Below are 21,695 nucleotides of genomic sequence, written 5' to 3'. Positions count from 1 at the left end.
AAGTGATCTAAGTGACTTTCAGCGTGGTATGATTGTCGGTGCCTGGCACGCCGGATCCACTATCTCAGAAACAGCTGCCCTCCAGGGCTTTTCATGCACGACAGTTTAGAGTTTACTGAGAAAGGTGCGACAAACGAAAAACATCCAGTCTGTGACAGTCCTGTGGGCGAAAACAGCTCATTGATGAGAGAGGTCAAAGGAGAATGGCAAAAATTGTGCAAGCTAACAGGTGGGCCACAAACAGACAATTAATGTTACTTTACAAAATTGGTGTACAAAATGGCATCTCGTTATAGACCATCCAATAGCCCATCCATCGATCCTTGTCGTGGATGGGCTATTGCAGCAGACGACCACACCGGGTTTCACTCCTATCAGCTAAAAACAAGAAGAAGCGGCTCCAGTGGGCACACAGCGATCACCAACACTGGACAATTGAGGAGTGGAAAAACATTGCCTTGAACATGACAGTGAGTTCAGTTTACTTGAGTGGCCTGGTCAGTCCCCAGACCTGGTCAGTCCCTAGACTTGGTCAGTCCCCAGACCTAGTCAGTCCCCAGACCTGGTCAGTCCCCAGACCTGGTCAGTCCCCAGACCTCAACCCAATAGAGGATCTTTGGGATCAGATAGAACGGGCGGTTTGCAGCATGAATGTACCGCCTTTCAATCTGCAGCAACTGCGTGATGCCATCGCATCAGCATGGACCAACATCCCATTTCCGACACCTTGTCGAATGCCCCTAAAGATTCAGGCTGATCTGGAGGCAAAGAGGGTCCGACCCTGTACTAGATGGGTGTACCTATTAAACTGTCTGGTGAGTTGTTTCAAGCAAAACTATTGCTGATAGTGAACATGAACATCCAAAATAAAATCTAATGTAAGCCCAGATGTATGCATTGCAGCCAGATGAGTTGTCTCCGTTGCTACTTTTATTCCGTAAAACACCATTTTCAACATAGCATGTGATAAAAATAATCTAGCAAGTTACATTGGTTGACACTCAACTAATATTGCCTAATATTGCCCAAGCCATTTTATGAAGGTGACATGCAGATGTGCCAAATCAGGAATAGGCCTAACTCTTGTTGGTCAGCGCGGGAAGCTACGCACAGCACACAGTTTGACTAGGCTACTGATATTGCCTGGGGTTGTTCAGCATGCAAAATGACTTGTAGATCAGTTGCTGTCAACACATGCTTAGATCAACATTGAAGGAGAGGACGCAGTTGTCACAAAAGATGAGCAGTATGGGCTCCCGAAAAGAAAGTGGGCTCCCGATGGGCTCCAGAAAGAAAGTGGGCTCCCGATGGCTCAGCGGTCTAAAGCACTGCGTCACTACAGACCCTGGTTCGATTCCAGGCTGTATCACAACCGGCTGTGATTGAGAATCCCATAGGGCAGCGCACAATTGGCCCAGCGTCATCCAGGTTAGGGTTTGGCCAGGGAAGGCCATCATTGTAAATAACAATTTGTTCATAACTGAGTTACCTTGTTAAATAAAAAAGTAATTTGAGCAACAAAAAGTCAACGTTTGTATTGATTTTCTGAACGATGCATGCTACATTTAGTTCGGTTTGGGGTCACACAGACCAATGCACCCATATCTCATTTGAACTGGGATCGATGCATATTGGTGAATCGTTACATCCCTAATAATTACTAAGGCTTTAAAATCTGGATTCTGTCAAGTTTTTATAGGTAGCAAGGCTGCAGGTATAAGCCATTTGATGAAATGAGCCCAACGATCTGTCCATTCAATTAGGTCGTAGTGCCTTCTTTACTTTCCTTCGTGCTATAGTTTGAGCAGTGGTGTCATCTCCAAAGCGTGTGTAAGTGGGACATTGGGAGTGAACTGTATGTGTGTGTTTTGTAAGAATAGAATAGAATGGTTTGATTGTATCCTTTGTCTAAGCCCCTCAATTATGAATCGTAATCCACAAAGATTGAGAAGGAGATCCAACAGCTGTTCATTGCAAACCGGATAAAAGGTACTTGTCGTGACCTGCCACTAAAACCCCGGACATCCCTGGAACTTGGCGGCTCCTTCGTTCCTCTGTTTCCTTCTCCCTCCTAGCTGATGAAAGGAAAGAGATGAGAGAAAGTGAGTCAGATGCCGTCAACGTGTCAACAGGTATATTCATGTTCAGTTCTCTCCTCTATTGCAAAGAAAATAAACCACCAGGAATTCAGAGTTGTAAACCAGCGTCTAGTTATTTTACCGCTGCTACTGTGTTTTGAGAAAATATTTACAGTACATAAAGTGCATATATTGTAAATAACTGAGAAATTGTTGACAGCACATGGATGTTTTGTCTTTAAAATCAAGGGAAACCAAGTCAGGATTAAAATGGGCTAAAAAACGAAGAAAACGCTAACAACACAAGCTATAGGATATAGAGTAACACTATTTGAAAGGGTTACAGAATTTAACTAGGAAAGTCAGTTAAGAACAAATTCTTATTTACAATGACGGCCTACCCCGGCCAAACCCTCCCCTAATCCAGACAACGCTGGGCCAATTGTGGGATTCCCGATCACGGCTGTTTGTGATACAGCCCAGGATCAAACCAGGGTCTGTAGTGATGCCTCTAGCATTGAGATGCAGTGTCTTAGACCGACGCGCCACTCGGGAGCTGAAAGTCATTCATATCATGCCTGTTTTTCAAAAGGTGTTATGAAAAAGGTGTTAGTACAGTGTTACCGGATGTACTGCATTAGCTTCTGGTATTTGTTGGGGGAATCATTCCCTTATCTCTTTCTCAGCACTGTGGTGGAAAGAGCTGAGGTGTGAAGTGGGCTGCCAGTAGACCCCGAAAAGGGAGGAAGCAGAGTTTGAGTGTCACTCTCCATATCCCAGTTCTTGCAGCAAACTGATTTAGCTGCTGAATGGCCCTTTCATTGTCACTCTCAAGCGCTGCCAAGTGATGAGTTCCATGTAGGGGAGCTGTGAAAAACCATTATAATTGTTTTGTAAAATGTAATTCCATTGGGGAATAGGATATAACAAAGTCTGAATTCCTATGTATATCTCGAAATGTTTTGTTAACTGTTACATCTCACTTTGATTATTTCCATATTTATTGTAAAGACAGAAATCAACAAAAAGGGTAATGAGTGGTTAGTAGCCTGTCCAAAGTCTTAATTTCCCCCTTCAGGGACCAAGTTTTTGTTTGGTTGTTTAAGTGTTGTAAATACAATACTGTCCCTGCCCAACCAATCACATGCTTCAAAATTAAATTTAGCAACGGCTCTTCCCATGTCCTCACACAATCCACTAAACTCTTAACCCCTGACTGAATGAGCTCTTTCCCACTCTACAGAATGACACTTTTCACAATATGGCGGGACCAACAATGAGAACATTCACTCTAAAAACAACGGCAATGACAACAGCAGTGTTGAAAGGTCTATTGAAAGCATGAGAGCTAAGTTTAGTACTTGAGCATAACAACAAAAGCAGTAGCCCTGTACTGTATTCTTCATCTCTCATTCACTCACCTCTTCAAATGACTGTACACTTGGCATGATTTAATTGCAAACACAGATTGACTGTGGACATGCCCAAAATCCCACAATCAATATTGTCATCAGCTGCAGGTCAATTAAAGAAACTGGGAGTGGCGCCAAAAGGGGAGTACACTAAGTAATTGGCTCAAATAGACTGCCTCTGAATACAATACAGTAATGTTATCTAACAACGCCCACGTGCAGCAGCGTCTCACTACAGTCAATGTTTTTGTTTGAACTTTTTGAAAGGAGCAGTCTTTGAAATGTGAGACGTTTCTAGCACACTTCACCGTAACCTAACAAGTGTGTGTGCGTGTCTGTCAAGTTACAAACCCTGCCCTTACATAATACTGGTAGTACAGGTTAGCTCTTGATGTCAGAGAGCTGCCAGGTGCTGTCTGTTGTTAGTGTGGAATCGAGGCTGTGACTGTGGTACCTGTTTAGATACCCACTCCTTTCGAGAGGGCACAAGGAGTACATGTTAGGTTTGGCAGATATTGACCTCAAAGGTAAGGCCATGTCTCTTTCTGACCTTTGCCCGGTTATGATAAATTGAGAGACTAGAACTCCTGTTCGTGCTGTTGGGAAATGCAGTGCTGTCCTGTAATGTATCCCTTTTCAGCAAGGCTCAATGGAAGTGTTACCCAAGGAACTTACTTGTTTCAGAAATATGAAGGAAAAGGTATCGTTGGAAACTAAGTTAACATCCAGTGGTGTGATCTGAGGCACCCTCTTTATAACATTTACAACAGTTTATTATTTTATTTGCATTGCTCTTGTTGACTGCATAAATTGATAGAGATGTCTAAAGGGATTAGTGCTTTGACCACAACCGTAGATCAAATGATAAGAGAGTCATCTTTCATTTTACTTACCACAGTTATATATGCCAAGATAGCAGAATCTCACTGGGATGTGATTAACATTTGCAATCAGTGGAAGGGTCGTTCCACCAATTCGGTGCCCTTTTGAGAAGTGTGACTTTGTCTGATTTTTTATTTTTTTTAGATATCCCATCTCAAGAGATTAAATATACTATAGTATAAACGCAGATTTAAGTAACAGGTTAGACTGTAACAGGGTTGACGATTTCTTCTTAAATCAGCAAAAAATCCCCTTGTGACAGGGAGAATGGAAACGTGTTGTGTACAACAGGGAGTGGCAATTGAGTGTAACCTGAAATGGAAAATGAAATTGTTAAAAGATTTCTAGCCTGTCTATCTATTGGTAACAGGGTTGACGTGTTATGCTCGACCAGCTCATTTTCCCACCACAAAACACCAGAAAATTGCCAAAAATAGTAGGACCATCTCATCTGCTTTTACTCTATGATTTGACTATAAGATGTTCAACCTTTCCTTTGAAAAAAATATTTAAAAAGGAATAGTTTCACCATATTAAAACGAGAGTTCAGTTCACATAACACGGTTGACCTTAATATGAGACAGATGTACAGTACCAGTCAAAATTTGACAATCCTACTCATTCAAGGGTTTTTCCCAATTATTTGCTATTTTCTACATTGACGAATATTAGTGAAGACATCAAAACTATGAAATAACCATATTTAGCATTCTCTCAACCAGCTTCATGAGGTAGTCACCTGGAATACATTTCAATTAATAAGTGTACCTTGTTCATTTGTGGAATTTCTTTCCTTCTTAATGCGTTTGTGCCAAACAGTTGTGTTGTGACAAGGTAGGGGCGGTATACAGAAGATAGCCCTATTTGATAAAAGTCCATATTGTGGCAATAACAGCTCAAATATGTCACGCCCTGGCCATAGAGAGGTTTTTGTTCTCTATTTTGGTTAGGCCAGGGTGTGACTAGGGTGGGCATTCTATGTTCCGTTTTCTATGTTTTGTGTATTTCTTTGTTTTGGCAGGGTATGGCTCTCAATCAGGGACAGCTGTCTATCGTTATCGCTGATTGGGAGCCATACTTAGGTACCCTTTTCCCACAGGGTTTTTGTGGGTAGTTGTTTTCTGTCCTGTTTTTCACCTGACAGAGCTGTTTGTTCCACTTTGTTTTTGATTCAGTGTTCAGAACTAATAAACATGATGAACACGTACCACGCTGCACCTTGGTCCTCTCCTTGCAACAACCGTTACAAAATAAGCAAAGAGAAATGACAGTCCATCATTACTTTAAGACATGAAGGTCAGTCAATTCGGAAAATTTCTAGAACTTTGAACGTTTCTTCAAGTGCAGTCGCAAAAACCATCAAGCTCTATGATGAAACTGGCTCTCATGAGGACCGCCACAGGAAAGGAAGACCCAGAGTTACCTCTCCTGTAGAGGATATATTCATTAGAGTTAACTGCACCTCAGATTGCAGCCCAAATAAATGCTTCACAGAGTTCAAGTAACAGACACATCTCAACATCAACTGTTCAGAGGAAACTGCGTGAAACAGGCCTTCATGGTCAAATTGCTGCAAAGAAAGCACTAGTAAAGGACACCAATTAGAAGACGAGACTTGGTTGGGCCAAGAAACACGAACAATGGATATTAGACCGGTGTAAATCTGTTCTTTGGTCTGATGAGTCCAAATTTGAGATTTTTGATTCCAACCGCCGTGTCTTTGTGAGATGCAGAGTAGGTGAAAGGATGATCTCCACATATGTGGTTCCCACCGTGAAGCATGGAGGAGGTGTGATGGTGGGGGCTGCTTTGCTGGTGACACACTCAGTGATTTATTTAGAATTCAAGGCACACTTAACCAGCATGGCTACCACAGCATTCTGCAGCGCTACGCCATCCCATCTGGTTTGCGCTTAGTGAGACTATCATTTGTTTTTCAACAGGACAATGACCCAAAACACACCTCCAGGCTGTGTAAGGGCTAGTTGACCAAGAAGGAGAGTGATGAAGTGCTGCATCAGATGACCTGGCCTCCACAATCACCCAACCTCAACCCAATTGAGATGGTTTGGGATGAGTTGGACCGCAGAATGAAGGAAAAGAAGCCAACGGGTGCTCAGATATGTGGGAACTCCTTCAAGACTGTTGGAAAAGCATTCCAGGTGAAGATGGTTGAGAGAATGCCAAGAGTGTGCATAGCTGTCATCAAGCAAAAGGGTGGCTACTTGGAAGAATCTCAAATATAAAATATATTTGGTTTGTTTAATACTTTTTTGGTTACTACATGATTCCCTATGTGTTATTTCATAGTAAAAATAAAGACAAAACCTTGAATGAGTAGGTGTTTCCAAACTTTTGAATGGTACTGTATATTATTTAGTATATGTAAAGACAAGATCAAATAAAGAATAGTCTGATGAGTGACAATATTAGCCTTGTGAATGATGCCCAGCATAAGAAACAATGTCTTTTTTTGCGTTTAAAAAAAATCATAGTCACACACCTCATGTGGCCTAGCCCATATGACTATATGTTTTAATAAGGTTTGTATCACAACTAAAGTGCCCAAATAAATTATTAAAATTAAGCACATGAATCTCCTTTACAAGGGGTGTAGTGCCTAACTGGCATACATAAGCAGTGCGTAAAAATAAAGAAAAACACTTGAATGGGTAGATGTGTCCAAACTTTTGACTGGTACTGTGTATTGCACAGCTGAGAGTCAAGTGGAGGCAAATGAATTCTGTTCAGTCAGTTGTCCTGATTAACCCTCCCAGCTACACGACATCCCTTCAAATTCAGCCACACCCGTTGCTGACAGGTGTCAAAAAAAAAAATGAGCACACAGCCATGCAATCTCCATAGACAAACATTGGCAGTAGAATGGCCTGTACTGACGAGCTCAGTGACTTTCAACTTGGCACCGCCATAGGGTGCCACCTTTTTTCAGTTTGTCATATTTCTGCCCTGCTCGAGCTGCCTCGGTCAACGGTAAGTGCTGTTATTGTGAATTGAAAACGTCTAGGCACAACAAGCTCACAGAATGGGACCGGCGAGTGCTGAAGTGTGCAGCGCATAAAAATGGTCTGTCCTCGGTTGCAACAGTCACTACGGTGTTTCAAACTGCCTCTGGAAGCAACGTCAGCACAATAACTGTTTGTCGGGAGCTTTCTGAAATGGGTTTCCATGGCCGAGCAGCCGCACAAGAGTAAGATCACCATGGGCAATGCCAAGCGTCGGCTGGAGTGGTTTTAAGCTCACCGCCATTTAGACTCTGGAGCAGTGGAAACGTGTTCTCTGGAGTGATGAGTCACACTTCACCATCTGGCAGTCCAATCGTACTAATCTGGGTTTGGCAGATGCCAAGAGAACACTACCTGCCCGAATGCTTAGTGCCAACTGTAAAGTTGGGTGGAGGAGGAATAATGGTCTAGGGTTGTTTTTTTATAGTTAGGGCTAGGCCCCTTAGTTCCAGTGAAGGGAAGTCTTAACTCTACAGCATACTATGACATTCTAGACGATTCTGTTCTTCCAACTTTGTGTCAACAGTTTGGGGAAGGTCCTTTCCTGTTTCAGTATGACAATGCCCCCATGCACAAAGCGAGGTTCATACAGAAATGATTTGTCAACATTGGTGTGGAAGATCTTGACCGGCTGGCACAGATCTCAGACCTCAATCCCAGGCCTAATCGCCCAACATCAGTGTCCGCCCTCACTAATGATCTTGTGTCTGAATGGAAGCAAGTCCCGCAGCAATGTTCCAACATCTAGTGGAAAGCCTTCCCAGAAGAGTGGAGCAGGTGTCCACATACTTTTGGTCATGTAGTGTATGTTTTTTATTTTTTTACCGTTGGTATTTCTAAACACCCAGTATACAGTATACCGCCCAAGCCTAGCTGATATTGTGTAACAGACAGCTCACAAAAAGACCCGTTATGTGTTGATACAAGTTGCCTGTTGTGCCTAAGTTTTCAGACATGTAAAACCATGCAGTGAGTGCAGTGTATGTCCTTCTCTAGCAACAATATCCACCCCTCAAGCCAGTGCTGTACACAACTACAAAGATGAGGCTTGATGAAAGCAGATGTCATCCAGCGCTCCACTCTCTTCAATGGAGCTAAGACCCATTGCATTATAATCATTAAAATAGGCTGGGTGTAAATGGGTGTCATCATGCACATGTTTAGTGAAGGGAGGCATGGGGTGGTAGTGCAGGGTGAGGAGGGGTATGGACAGAGAGGCATGCCTGTACTTCCTCTCCCCCCATTCTTTAATGCTCTGTGAATAGCCCTGTGGCCGTGGCTTTGTCCAAGTCATTGTCGGTCGGCTTAGAGAGCCTCTTTGCCAAGTGAGAGGCTTTGCCGACATATGTCACTTCAGTGAATCTCCTATAGCTCCTTTAGCCGCTTGAGTGGAGGGGTGGACGAGAGGCGTTCACTAGGCGAAAAATAAGCAACGTGAAGGGTGAGCTGGAATGCTCACTGTCTGTTCCTGTCCTGTGTGCCTGAACTTGCACAGCACAGATGTCTGAGGCATTTAAATGGACTTTCAGTGCAGGTGATTTGCTCACAGCCTATAGGCATCCACAGTTGAAAAATTCCAGTGAGTATACTCTATTTTCCATGCCCTTTACTGTATGTTGTTGCTCTTTGGAAAGGAGTTTTTTTTTCAATGGATTGATGATTAATAGTATGTTTGGAATTTCAAGTCAGTAAGTAATGAGGTACAATACAATGTGTGTTTTGAGTTGCTGTGGTAAAGGGATTAGCAGTGTGGTGGACCCACACTCATTCCTCGGCCGACTATTGGTCATGTAAACACAATCCCTGGGGATTGGAGGGTTCAACATCCTGACGTGGTCTGGTAATAGATCCCTCTGCTTCCAAACAAATGTTGGGAGCATGTTACCTGTTTATATCCCAAAGCATTGCGTATCTTCAATACTGCAAGAATGGACTTCATCACATTAATGAATTAATTGACGTTTTATTTCATCCAACTTTGGCTATTTGAGTCAATGTAAACTGGGAGGTTGTTGCATAATCTTCCATGCACATACTGTACCCTGAGGAAGCCCAATCATTTTCATAATCCAAAGGGTTATTTAAGTATATGAAACAGAGGCTTTGTTTAGCTTGAATGAGTTACATCCTTGGTAAGGTCAGGCATAATGTTGATTCTTTGTTGTCAGGATCAACAAAATCTGGATAAAGGGTCAAATTCTGTTACTTTAAGCAAGGTTGCCCGCATTTTATGGACTGTTTTACATATATATTTTTTCTACAATGAAAAAACAAATTAATCACAAGATTTCAGTATGTACAGAAATATTGGAGTCTTTTTTTTTTTTTTTTTTGGTTGAAATATATGTGGTTCATCGTGTGATGCTGTGACTGTTTTACCATACCGTAGTTGCTTTACCATGGATTAGGTTTATTTCTGTCGCAAAAAGGCAACCAACTATTCAATTCCAATTGAAATTCAATTCACAAATTGAAAACTAAACCTCACTGAGAATATTGGGCAATTTCTAATGTGTTACTTGACTCTCAATTCCATTGTTGAATTGGACTAATCCTAGCCCTGGTGTACAGTAATTGCCAAATTAACCTGCATTAACCCATATTACTAACTAGGACCAACCGGCAACGTTACACTCCATTGTGGGAGGTTGGCGGGAGATACATCACTGGTTTGTGTTTGGACAAGGCAGACTCCCGCTCTCGTGACTGAGTGATTAGTTTGTAGAGTGAACCCTTTGGCAATGCCACTGTACCCACAGGCTGAAACCCACAATACCCACAGGCTTACTACTATATACAAACTTAAGTCTACCCACTCTAGCAATCATCCATAGCAGCATCTTATATTATGTGCCAATAAGGTTTACTGTAAGCATGCCATTTGATGCTGCCATCCCAGTTTTACAATCAAATCAAAGTTTATTTGTCACGTGCACCGAATACAACAGGTGTAGACCTTACAGTGAAGTGCTTACTTACAGGCTCTAACCAACAGTGCAAAAAAGGTATTTGGTGAACAATAGGTAAGTAAAGAAATAAAAACAACAGTAAAAAAGACGGTGAATAATAACAGTAGCGAGGCTATATACAGGCACCGGTTAGTCAGGCTGATTGAGGTAGTATGTACATGTAGATATGGTTAAAGTGACTATGCATATATGATAAACAGAGAGTAGCGTAAAAGAGGGGTTGGCGGGTGGTGGGTGGCGGGTGGCGGGACACAATGCAGATAGCCCGGTTAGCCAATGTGCAGGAGCACTGGTTGGTTGGGCCAATTAAGGTAGTATGTACAAAATGTATAGTTAAAGTGACTATGCATATATGATAAACAGAGAGGAGCAGCAGCGTAAAAAGAGGGTTGGGGGGGGTACACAATGCAAATAATCCGGATAGCCATTTGATGACCTGTTCAGGAGTCTTATGGCTTGGTGGTAAAAACTGTTGAGAAGCCTTTTTGTCCTAAACTTGGCATTCCGGTACAGCTTGCCATGCGGTAGTACAGAGAACAGTCTATGAGTGTGGTGGCTGGGGTCTTTGACAATTTTTAGGGCCTTCCTCTGACACCGCCTGGTGTAGAGGTCCTGGATGGCAGGCAGCTTAGCCCCAGTGATGTACTGGGCCGTACGCACTACCCTCTGTAGTGCCTTGCGGTCGGAGGCCGAGCAATTGCCGTACCAGGCAGTGATGCAACCGGTCAGGATGCTCTCGATGTTGCAGCTGTAGAACATTTTGAGGATCTGAGGACCCATGCCGTATCTTTTTAGTTTCCTGAGGGGGAATAGGCTTTGTTGTGCCCTCTTCATGACTGTCTTGGTGTGTTTGGACCATTCTAGTTTGTTGTTGATGTGGACACCAAGGAACTTGAAGCTCTCAACCTGCTCCAGTACAGCCCCATCGATGAGAATGGGGGTGTGCTCGGTCTTCCTTTTCCTGTAGTCCACAACCATCTCCTTAGTCTTGGTTACGTTAAGGGATAGGTTGTTATTCTGGCACCACCCGGGCCAGGTCTCTGACTTCCTCCCTATAGGCTGTCTCGTCGTTGTCGGTGATCAGGCCTACCACTGTTGTGTTGTCTGCAAACTTAATGATGGTGTGTGTGTTGGAGTCGTGCCTGGCCATGCAGTTGTGGGTGAACAGGGAGTACAGGAGGGGACTGAGCATGCACCCCTGAGGGGCTCCAGTGTTGAGGATCAGCGTGGCAGATGTGTTGCTACCTACCCTCACCACCTGGGGGCGGCCCATCAGGAAGTCCAGGATCCAGTTGCAGAGGGAGGTGTTTAGTCCCAGGATCCTTAGCTTTGTGATGAGCTTTGAGGGTACTATGGTGTTGAACGCTGAGCTGTAGTCAATGAATAGCATTCTCACGTAGGTGTTCCTTTTGTCCAGATGGAAAAGGAGGGCAGTGTGGAGTGCAATGGAGATTGCATCATCTGTGGATCTGTTTGGGCAGAATGAAAATTGGAGTGGGTCTAGGGTTTCTGGGATAATGGTGTTGATGTGAGCCATTACCAGCCTTTCAAAGCACTTCATGGGTACAGATGTGAGTGCTACGGGTCTGTTGTCATTTAGGCAGGTTGCCTTCAGGGACTATGGTGGTCTGCTTGAAACATGTTGGTATTACAGACTCAATCAGGGACATGTTGAAAATGTCAGTGAAGATACCTGCCGGTTGGTCAGCACATGCCCAGAGCACACGTCCTGGTAATCCGTCTGGCCCTGCAGCCTTGTGAATGTTGACCTGTTTTAAAGGTCTTACTTACGTCGGCTACGTAGAGCGTGATCACACAGTTGTCCGGAACAGCTCAGGCTCTCATGCAAGCCGCCTAAGTGTTGCTTGCCTCGAAGTGAGCATAGAAGTGATTTAGCTCGTCTGGTAGGCTTGTGTCACTGGGCAGCTTGTGGCTGTGCTTCCCTTTGTGGTCTGTAATAGTTTGCAAGCCCTGCCACATAAGACGAGCGTTGGAGCCGGTGTAGTACGATTCAATCTTAGCCCTGTATTGACGCTTTGCCTGTTTGATGGTTCGTCGGAGGGCATAGCAGGATTTCTCATAAGCTTCCGGGTTAGAGTCCCGCACCTTGAAAGCGGGAGCTTTACCCTTTAGCTCAGTGTGAATGTTGCCTGTAATCCATGGCTTCTGGTTGGGGTATGTACGTACAGTCACTGTGGGGACGACGTCCTCGATGCGCTGATTGATAAAACCAGTGACTGATGCACTTATTGATAAAGCCAGTGACTGATGTGGTGTACTCCTCAATGTCATCGGAAGAATCCCGGAACATCTTCCAGTCTGTGATAGCAAAACAGTCCTGTAGTTTAGCATCTGCTTCACCTGACCACTTTTTTTTATAGACCGAGTCATTGGTGCTTCCTGCTTTAATTTGTACTTGTAAGCAGGAATCAGGAGGATAGAATTGTGGTCGGATTTACCAAATGGAGGGCGAGGGAGAGCTTTGTACGCATCTCTGTGTGTGGAGTACAGGTGATCTAGAATTGTTTTCTCTCAGGTTGCACATTTAACATGCTGATAGAAATTAGGTAGAACTGATTTAAGTTTCCCTGCATTAAAGTCTCCAGTCACTTGGAGTGCCGCCTCTGGGTGAGCGGTTTCATGGTTGCTTATTTCCTTATACAGCTGACTGAGTGCGGTCTTAGTGTCAGCGTCCGTCTGTGGTGATAAATAAACAGCGACGAAATGTATAGCTGAAAACTCTCTAGGCAAATAGTGTGGTCTGCATTTTATCACAAGATACTCTACTTCAGGCGAGCAAAATCTAGAGACTTCCTTAGATATCGTGCACCAGCTGTTGTTTATAAATATGCACAGTCCGCCCCCCCTCGTCTTACCGGAGTGTGCTGTTCTATCTTGCCGTGCAGCGTATATCCCTCTAGCTGAATATCTATGTCATCATTCAGCCACGATTCCGTGAAACATAAGATATTACAGTTTTTGATGTTCCGTTGGTAGGATATTCGTGATCGTACCTCGTCTAATCTAAACAAGGGTAATCCCAAACCACTGGCATGTTTTACAACAATGATGTACCAATGAATTACACCCATTGAGAGAGGATGTGTGATATGGGACATTACTGTTATTCAGAAGAGAGTTTAACTGTCTTTCAATACTTGGATTGGAGTAAGGAAAGACATGGTGATTGCCTAGCTGGGTTGCTTCAGTATTTGCTTGGGCAATGGTGCTGCCCATTAGATTATTTTAGACTGTCTGAGGGGTAGTCTATCAAACTGTACCCAATGCATTTTATATATCATTTTACTAGTACATATAAGCAATTTAACCGCTCCGCTTCCATTTATTTACTGATTTGTATAGGCAAAGCAAATTGTCCCTTGGGCAATTCAAGATTTACTTTTCTCCACTAAAAGTCAGTATAGGGATGCTGTTTATGTTGCCAAAACGGTCTATGGCTCTGTGATACAGTACACGCTTTTACTTTTTGTTGTCCTAGGCTACCTGGCAAAAATGCTTGCTCAATAGCCTAACTTCCTTTCATGACCAATGGTGCGCCAGGCCAGCTAGTTAACATCAGCCTACTACATCTAGCTACATATTGAACTTCCATCCTCTCAGGCCAGGGGCACAATGTAGGAATTTATGGTTGGATCAGAATTACTGTTTATAATCGTTTGCCAATAAGTAAAACCACAAGTCCAAATCCCTATCTCCATCCATGGCTAATTTAGGAAATGGATGATTTTATTTAGCTAGTCACCAGAGGACAACGGCACTACGAGATGTAACAATTAGAGGTCGACCGATTTAATTGGAATGGCCAATTAATTAGGGCCGATTTCAAGTTTTCATAACAATCGGTATTCGGCATTTTTGGACACCGATTATGGCCGATTACATTGCACTCCACGAGGAGACTGCGTGACAGGCTGACTACCTGTTATGCGAGTGCAGCAAGGAGCCAAGGTAAGGTGCTAGCTAGCATTAAACTTATCTTATAAAAAACAATCAATCTTAACATAATCACTAGTTAACTACACATGGTTAATGATAATACTAGTTTATCTAGCTTGTCCTGCGTTGCATATAATCAATGCGGTGCCTGTTAATTTGTCATTGAATCACAGCCTACTTCGCCAAACGGGTGATTTAACAAGCGCATTCGCGAAAAAAGCACTGTCGTTGCACCAATGTGTACCTAACCATAAACATCAATGCCTTTCTTAAAATCAATACACAAATATATATTTTGAAACCTGCATATTTAGTTTAAATTGCCTGCTAACATGAATTTCTTTTAACTAGGGAAATTGTGTCACTTTTCTTGCGTTCTGTGCAAGCAGAGTCAGGGTATATGCAGCAGTTTGGGCCACCTGGCTCATTGCCAACTGTGTGAAGACCAATTCTTCCTAACAAAGACTGTAATTAATTTGCCAGAATTTTACATAATTATGACTTAACATTCAAGGTTGAGCAATGTAACAGCAATATTTAGACTTATGGATGCCACCCATTAGATAAAATACGGAACAGTTCCGAATTTCACTGAAAGAATAAACGGTTTGTTTTCGAAATGATAGTTTCTGGATTTGACCATATTAATGACCTAAGGCTCGTATTTCTGGGTGTTATTATGTTATAATTAAGTCTATGATTTGATAGAGCAGTCTGACTGAGCAGTGGTAGGCTGCAGCAGGCTCATAAGCATTCATTCAAACAGCACTTTCGTGATTTGCCAGCAGCTCTTCGCTGTGCTTCAAGCACTATCAATTCCCGAGATTAGGCTGGCAATACTAAAGTACCTATTAGAACATCCAATAGTTAAAGGTATATGAAATACAAATGGTATAGAGAGAAATAGTCCTATAATAACTACAACCTAAAACTTCTTACCTGGGAATATTGAAGACTCATGTTAAAAGGAACCACCAGCTTTCATATGTTCTCATGTTCTGAGCAAGGAACATAAACGTTAGCTTTTTTACATGGCACATATTGCACTTTTACTTTCTTCTCCAACACTTTGTTTTTGCATTATTTAAACCAAATTGAACATGTTTCATTATTTATTTGAGACTAAATTGATTTTATTGATGTATTATATTAAGTTAAAATAAGTGTTCATTCAGTATTGTTGTAATTGTTATTATTACAAATATATAAAAATTGCCCGATTAATCGGTAGCGGGGTTTTTGCCCTCCAATAATCGGTATCGGCGTTGAAAAATCATAATCGGTTGACCTCTAGTAAAAATGTAAGTTTTTCTGTAAATTACGTTCTACTTTTGATGTGATATGATTGGTGTGAAGACAAGTCCAAACTCGCTTCCATTTACAGTTTTATTTTGGTGCGCCAGGATAATTCACAGTTGAGCTCACTCAGTTTAGCGCAATGCTGATTGCCTATTATTATTATTATTACATTTTTTATTATCAAGGGAGGCTAAATGCTGGCTGGCTTCCGTTGTGTTCAATGGGGCAACAATGTCATTCTCATTTTACCAGACAGCATCAGATAGATGGGATACACATACTGAAAAAGACAGGCACTGTTTTGCTCGCTCAGATGCTTTCTCCAGTGAGATACATTCAGCCTCTTGCAAATTGAAGGAAAATGACTTCCCTTGCCTCCATGAGTACACACCACTGGGTTACTGACAGTTTTTATATTTCCCTGTGTCTCTGCACATCTAGGTCCTATCCCTCTAAGTGTTGACAGATATCCGCTGATCTAGTGGGCCAAAGCCGTGGTGGTGTCAGTAGTGTCGCCTGCTCTCCTGAACAGTCTCTGCTCAACGGCGGTGGGGTGATGAGGTCGCTGTGGAGCTTGGGCCTTGCTTTCCTCTTGGCCTTGACCTCCAGGGCCAGAGGACTCGATATCCCCCTGGAAGGTAAAGTGCAGTATGGGCAACCTACACTGAGTGTACAAAACATTAAGAACACCCCGCCCTTTTGCTCTCAGAACAGCCTCAATTAGTCAGCGCATGGACTCTACAAGGTGTCAAAAGTGTTCCACAGGGATGCAGCTGTGTCAAGTTGGCTGGATGTCCTTTGGGTGGTGGACCATTCTTGATACACAAGGGAAACTGTTGACTGTGAAAACCCAGCAGCATTGCAGTTCTTGGCACAAACCGGTGCACCTGGCACCTACTACCATACCCCAAAGGCACTTCAATATTTTGTCTTGCCCATTTCCCCTATGAATGCCACACATACACAATCCATGTCTAAATTGACTAAAGGCTTAAAAATCTTTCTTCAACCTGTCTCCTTCCCTTCATCTACACTGAATGAAGTGGATTTAACAAGTGAAATCATTAAGGGATTATAGCTTTTACCAGGATTCACCTGGTCAGCCTATGTCATGGAAAGAACATGTTCATAGTCTTTTGTACATTCAGTATATTTTATAGTCTATAGGGGAATGTTTTAGACACAGCCTATGCCCATAATGGGCAGTGAAGAGAGAGTATATGGTCCAGCTGTCAGAGAAATGGACTGGCTAACTAAATTCATGCCTATGACGGGTCATTTACTCCAGGCATGTGTAACATGCGGTGCAAGATTGGTATGTCTTGTTGGTTTAATCGCTGTCTGCACTGCAGTTCATTATTAGCTCAGACATGTGGGCAAATAGAGCTAGTTTCTCAATATTAATCTTCCAACAAGCACAAGTTATACTATTCCTGCTGTACATTGCACAAAACATGACCAAACCCCATAATGGTAGTCAAGTTGTTAAAGTGTTTGTTTGATGAAAGCGATATGGAGGTATGAATGTATGATTTGTATCTTTTCATCCCGCAGTGGAGCAGCTACCGACCATAACAGTGCAGACCGCTGGCCCTGTCATTGCCTTACCCTTTGAAGGCAGTTTTTCCATGAGATGTGAAGCCAAAGGCAACCCACAACCAGTGTGAGTGAGATGACTGCGATTCGTCCTAGAATCTCCCTGTTTTTTGCCCTTATGCTTATGGATTGTTCACACTATCAGCATTAATCCAATGCTTATTGTTGCATCTCTAGCTAAATATCATAACTGTAACCAAGCATTATAAAATGCTTCATTGCCCCAACAGATACAGATGGACAAAAGATGGCCAGGCCATAGATCCCCTCTTCGACTTGGGGGTCAAAAAAGAGAGAAACAATGGGAGTTTTGTGATTCATAGCGGGCTCCTTGCGCAGTTCCAGGGGAAGTATCAGTGCTACGCTTCAAACAATCTGGGAACAGCAGTATCAGAGGAAATTGAACTCATTGTACCAAGTGAGTGCCACTCTCATGTTGTAAGAACCTGGCATAGTGAACAGTTTTGCATCTTACAGCAAGACTGTGTGTGTTACATTTTGAATCCTATCTAAAGGTGTTGACATGAGTAAAACATGCCTAACCATTGCACAGGTACCCCAAAGTTCCCCAAAGAGAAGATTGCCCCAATCGTTGTTAAAGAGGGCCAGCCTGTGATTCTGGAATGCAATCCACCACAGGGGATCCCTCCACGAAAGATCTACTGGATGACTATTGGTGAGAAAATAGACCACTAGTTCAATCTTTACAGCACCATCCAACTGAAACTAGTTAAGAAGGGAAAATGTCAATTTATACACATTTCAATTGAAATAGAATACAGTAACACTTTACATTAGGTTGCTCTTATACCTCTGTTGTAATATTGTTACTACTCAAGTCACAAAATAGTATTGAGATGTTCTTATGTAGTAATTGAGTAGTTGTTTTAAATTGGCATAGTAATGGGAATTAGCTTTTTTTGTTATTACACAAGAAGAATTAGGGCCGCTCAACATAGTTCCCTTTACATTTGGACATTTTGTCACCTTTTTCTCACCATAGCCAAAAGAGAGTCTATGGTCTAATGACATCACAGCACTGTATGAAGTAGTGTCTCAATGGGGATGAGGCCATATGCTTAGGCTCTCAGCCGTCCTATCCCATCTAGCCAAATCACACACTTTTCAATTCTGCAAGGAACTCAAATAGAAGTGCTTGTTTTTTAGAGCTGAGAGCAGCTTCTCATAAAGTGGTCCAAATAAAAATAAGAAATTAAATAAGAATTCTAAACTAGCAACTAGAAAATGAAATTTCCTGAAGAAAATCTAAGTTGAGTCAGTCTGGACCAGAGCTAGTTAATGTGGACCAGAGCTAGACCAATGATACTAGCTACGCCCTGGACCAGAGCATTGACCAGAGCTAGTTAGTGCGGGGACCAGAGCTAGCTAGGTGCTAGTTACGCCCTGGATCAGAGCGGGACCAGAGCTAGCTAGCTACTAGCTACGTCCTGGCCTAGAGCTGGACCAGAGCTAGTACGGATCAGAGCTAGACCACAGTTAGTTCAGATCTGGGCTGCACTAGTTCTGGTCTAGTTCTTGTCCGCACTAGTTTTGGGCCAGCTCTGGTCCAGGACTTGGCTAGTAGATAGCTAGCTAGCTAGTCACTATTTCCTATTGAAGCCTATGGAGCTTTTATGCACATATTAAATGGTTATAGTTTAAACAGCACATAAACTCAGCAAAAAAAGAAACGTCCCTTTTTCAGGACCCTGTCTTTCAAAGATAATTCGTAAAAATCCAAATAACTTCACAGATCTTCATTGTAAAGGGTTTTAACACATGCTTGTTCAATGACCATAACCAATTATTGAACATGCACCTGTGGAACGGTCTTTAAGACACTAACAGCTTACAGATGGTAGGCAATTAAGGTCACAGTCATGAAAACTTAGAACACTAAAGAGGCCTTTCTACTGACTCTGAATAACACCAAAAGAAAGATGCCCAGGGTCCCTGCTCATCTGTGTGAACGTGCCTTAGGCATGCTGCAAGGAGGCATGAGGACTGCAGATGTGGCCAGGGCAATAAATTGCAATGTCCGTACTGTGAGAGGCCTAAGACAGCGCTACAGGGAGACAGGACGGACAGCTGATCGTCCTCCCAGTGGCAAGGGGACGTGCAACAACACCGGCAATGGATCGGTACATCCGAACATCACACCTGCGGGACAGGTACAGGATGGCAACAACAACTGACCGAGTTACACCAGGAATGCACAATCCCTCCATCAGTGCTCAGACTGTCCACAACAGGCTGAGAGAGGCTGGACTGAGGGCTTTTAGGCCTGTTGTAAGGCAGGTCCTCACCAGACATCACCGGCAACAACGTTGCCTATGGGCAAAAACCCACCATCGCTTGACCAGACAGGACTGGCAAAAAGATCCTGTTGGATCGGAGGGTGAGGGCTAGGGCCATTCCCCCAAGAAATGTCCGGGAACTTGCAGGTGCCTTGGTGGAAGAGTGGGGTAACATCTCACAGCAAGAACTGGCAAATCTGGTGCAGTCCATGAAGAGGAGATGCACTGCACTACTTAATGCAGCTGGTGGCCACACCAGATACTGACTGTTACTTTCGATTTTGACCCCCGTTTGTTCAGGGACACATTATTCCATTTCAGTTAGTCACATGTCTGTGGAACTTGTTTAGTTTATGTCTCAGTTGTTGAATCTTGTTATCTTCATACAAATATTTACACGTTAAGTTTGCTGAAAATAAATGTAGTTGACAGAGAGGACGTTTCTTTTTTTGCTGAGTTTAGTATCAGCAATTTAAGTCTGAACATGTCAACATTGGTTTGGTGTTTGTAGCTTTAAAGATGCACTCCAGCTATTTTTGAACTTGTTGAAAACAATATCCCACGTATAAATAAAGTAATCATCACACATAAAAAAAAATATGTTTTCAGCATAGTAGTGTTTTTGCAAACTTTATGGAGTAGGCCATTCAAGGAGTTGGTCTGATGGTGCCCTTTGATGTCATCGGCCTCCCCCTTGCTTGAATTTTTCCCATTCATGTCTAAAACTATGAATGGACAGACCAACCCTACTTCTATAACCCCACTCTTACCTAATTGCTATCCAACCATATTTAAAGCCACAGTATGGTCAGTCAAGTCATGTGACCCCAGTTCTTCCTTTACACTTCCAATAAGAAACACACATTTTCGCCTTGTTCAATATTAAACACAAATTGTCGCTTTCTGTTGCAAAACATTTTCCATTGTCTCCTAATGAAAACGATCTATTGTTTCCTCCAGGTCTCCAACATATTGAACAGGATGAGAGGGTGTCCATGGGCCATGACGGCAACCTCTACTTCTCCAACGCCCTGGAGAAGGATAGCCGGAGAGACTACTGCTGCTTCGCCGCATTCTCCGCCATACGGACCATCGTTCAGAAGACAGCCATGTCGGTGGTCGTCAAGAGCTGTAGGTTGACAGTGTGATGCTCTACATCAATGTTTCTCAACTGTTTTATACCAGGGACTGGCAAGCTATAGTCCTTCCTCTAAACATTAGACCAAGAGGAAATCCTCATATTCTAAGTGCAACATTAAGGCTCCGATACACTTACCTTACAAGTAGCACTTGAAAAAAACTGATTAAATAGGTATCTGTAAGACCGGTCAGCAACATACCACTCCCAGGTTGAGAACCCTGCCCTACATGTTGAGTAGGAGTTGAAAGGGCATGTTCAGGACACTAGATGCAGTGATGCTGTAAGGAGACGGAGGAGTGCTGTCCCCACACATGTCAAAGACAATTGTCGGATGCAAAAGTCTATCAACATTATATATGGTTTTATTTTACAAAAGTATAAGTGCAAAGTGTGCAGGTGAAAAAAAATGCAGGCATGTACTTCAGATCAGAGCAATAGACATGGCTCCATTGGATCAAGGTGGGTCTTCATATTTTGTTTACATTTCAGTAAAATCTGCTGGTGAGCTAGATGACAGTGACAGCAGTGGGGAGTTGCTTTAACATTATATTTGACTTTAACATGAATGATAATATCCCATTACAGTTCATAGTATTTGACTGACTAAAGGCTCAAACTTACAGGAAAAGTCAATACATGTTTAATATGCACACGTTGAATGAGATTCATCTATGCAATTTTATCTGTGTGAAAAAAATATATACAGTACCAGTCAAAAGTTTCATTGCAGGGGTTTTTCTTTATTTTTACTATTTTCTACATTGTTGAAAAATAGTGAAGAAATCAAAACTATGAAATAACACATATGGAATTATGTACTAACCCAAAAAATGTTAAGCAAATAAAAATATATTTTATATTTGAGATTCTTCAAAGTAGCCACCCTTTGCCTTGATGACAGCTTTGCAAACTCTTGGCATTCTCTCAACCAGCTTCATGAGGTAGTCACCTGGAATGCAATACAATTAACAGGTGTGGTTTGTTAAAAGTTAATTTGTGTAATGTCTTTCCTTCTTAATGCATTTGAGCCAATCAGTTGTG

General features: G+C 42.6%; 1 protein-coding gene across 4 annotated transcripts in view; it reads left to right on the top strand.

The window, feature by feature from the left end:
- chl1a (cell adhesion molecule L1-like a) overlaps positions 1 to 21,695 on the top strand; it is a 110,210-nt gene that overhangs the window by 29,542 nt on the left and 58,973 nt on the right. For 2 of the 4 annotated variants that reach the window (XM_014145838.2, XM_045696135.1), the window contains exons 1-6: positions 3,807 to 4,017; positions 16,062 to 16,258; positions 17,175 to 17,283; positions 17,447 to 17,634; positions 17,770 to 17,892; positions 20,474 to 20,644. In XM_014145838.2, the coding sequence (XP_014001313.1) occupies positions 16,177 to 16,258; positions 17,175 to 17,283; positions 17,447 to 17,634; positions 17,770 to 17,892; positions 20,474 to 20,644 (673 nt within the window). In that variant the 5' untranslated portion in view covers positions 3,807 to 4,017; positions 16,062 to 16,176. Of the gene's footprint in view, positions 1 to 3,806; positions 4,018 to 8,767; positions 8,975 to 16,061; positions 16,259 to 17,174; positions 17,284 to 17,446; positions 17,635 to 17,769; positions 17,893 to 20,473; positions 20,645 to 21,695 lie in introns of those variants that run through there. The other 2 variants (XM_045696133.1, XM_045696134.1) reach the window with 2 other exon arrangements.

This window comes from Salmo salar, chromosome ssa15 (assembly GCF_905237065.1).
Source record: "Salmo salar chromosome ssa15, Ssal_v3.1, whole genome shotgun sequence".
NCBI classification, from domain to species: Eukaryota; Metazoa; Chordata; class Actinopteri; order Salmoniformes; family Salmonidae; genus Salmo; species Salmo salar.
This window is presented reverse-complemented; position numbering and strand designations above follow the sequence as displayed.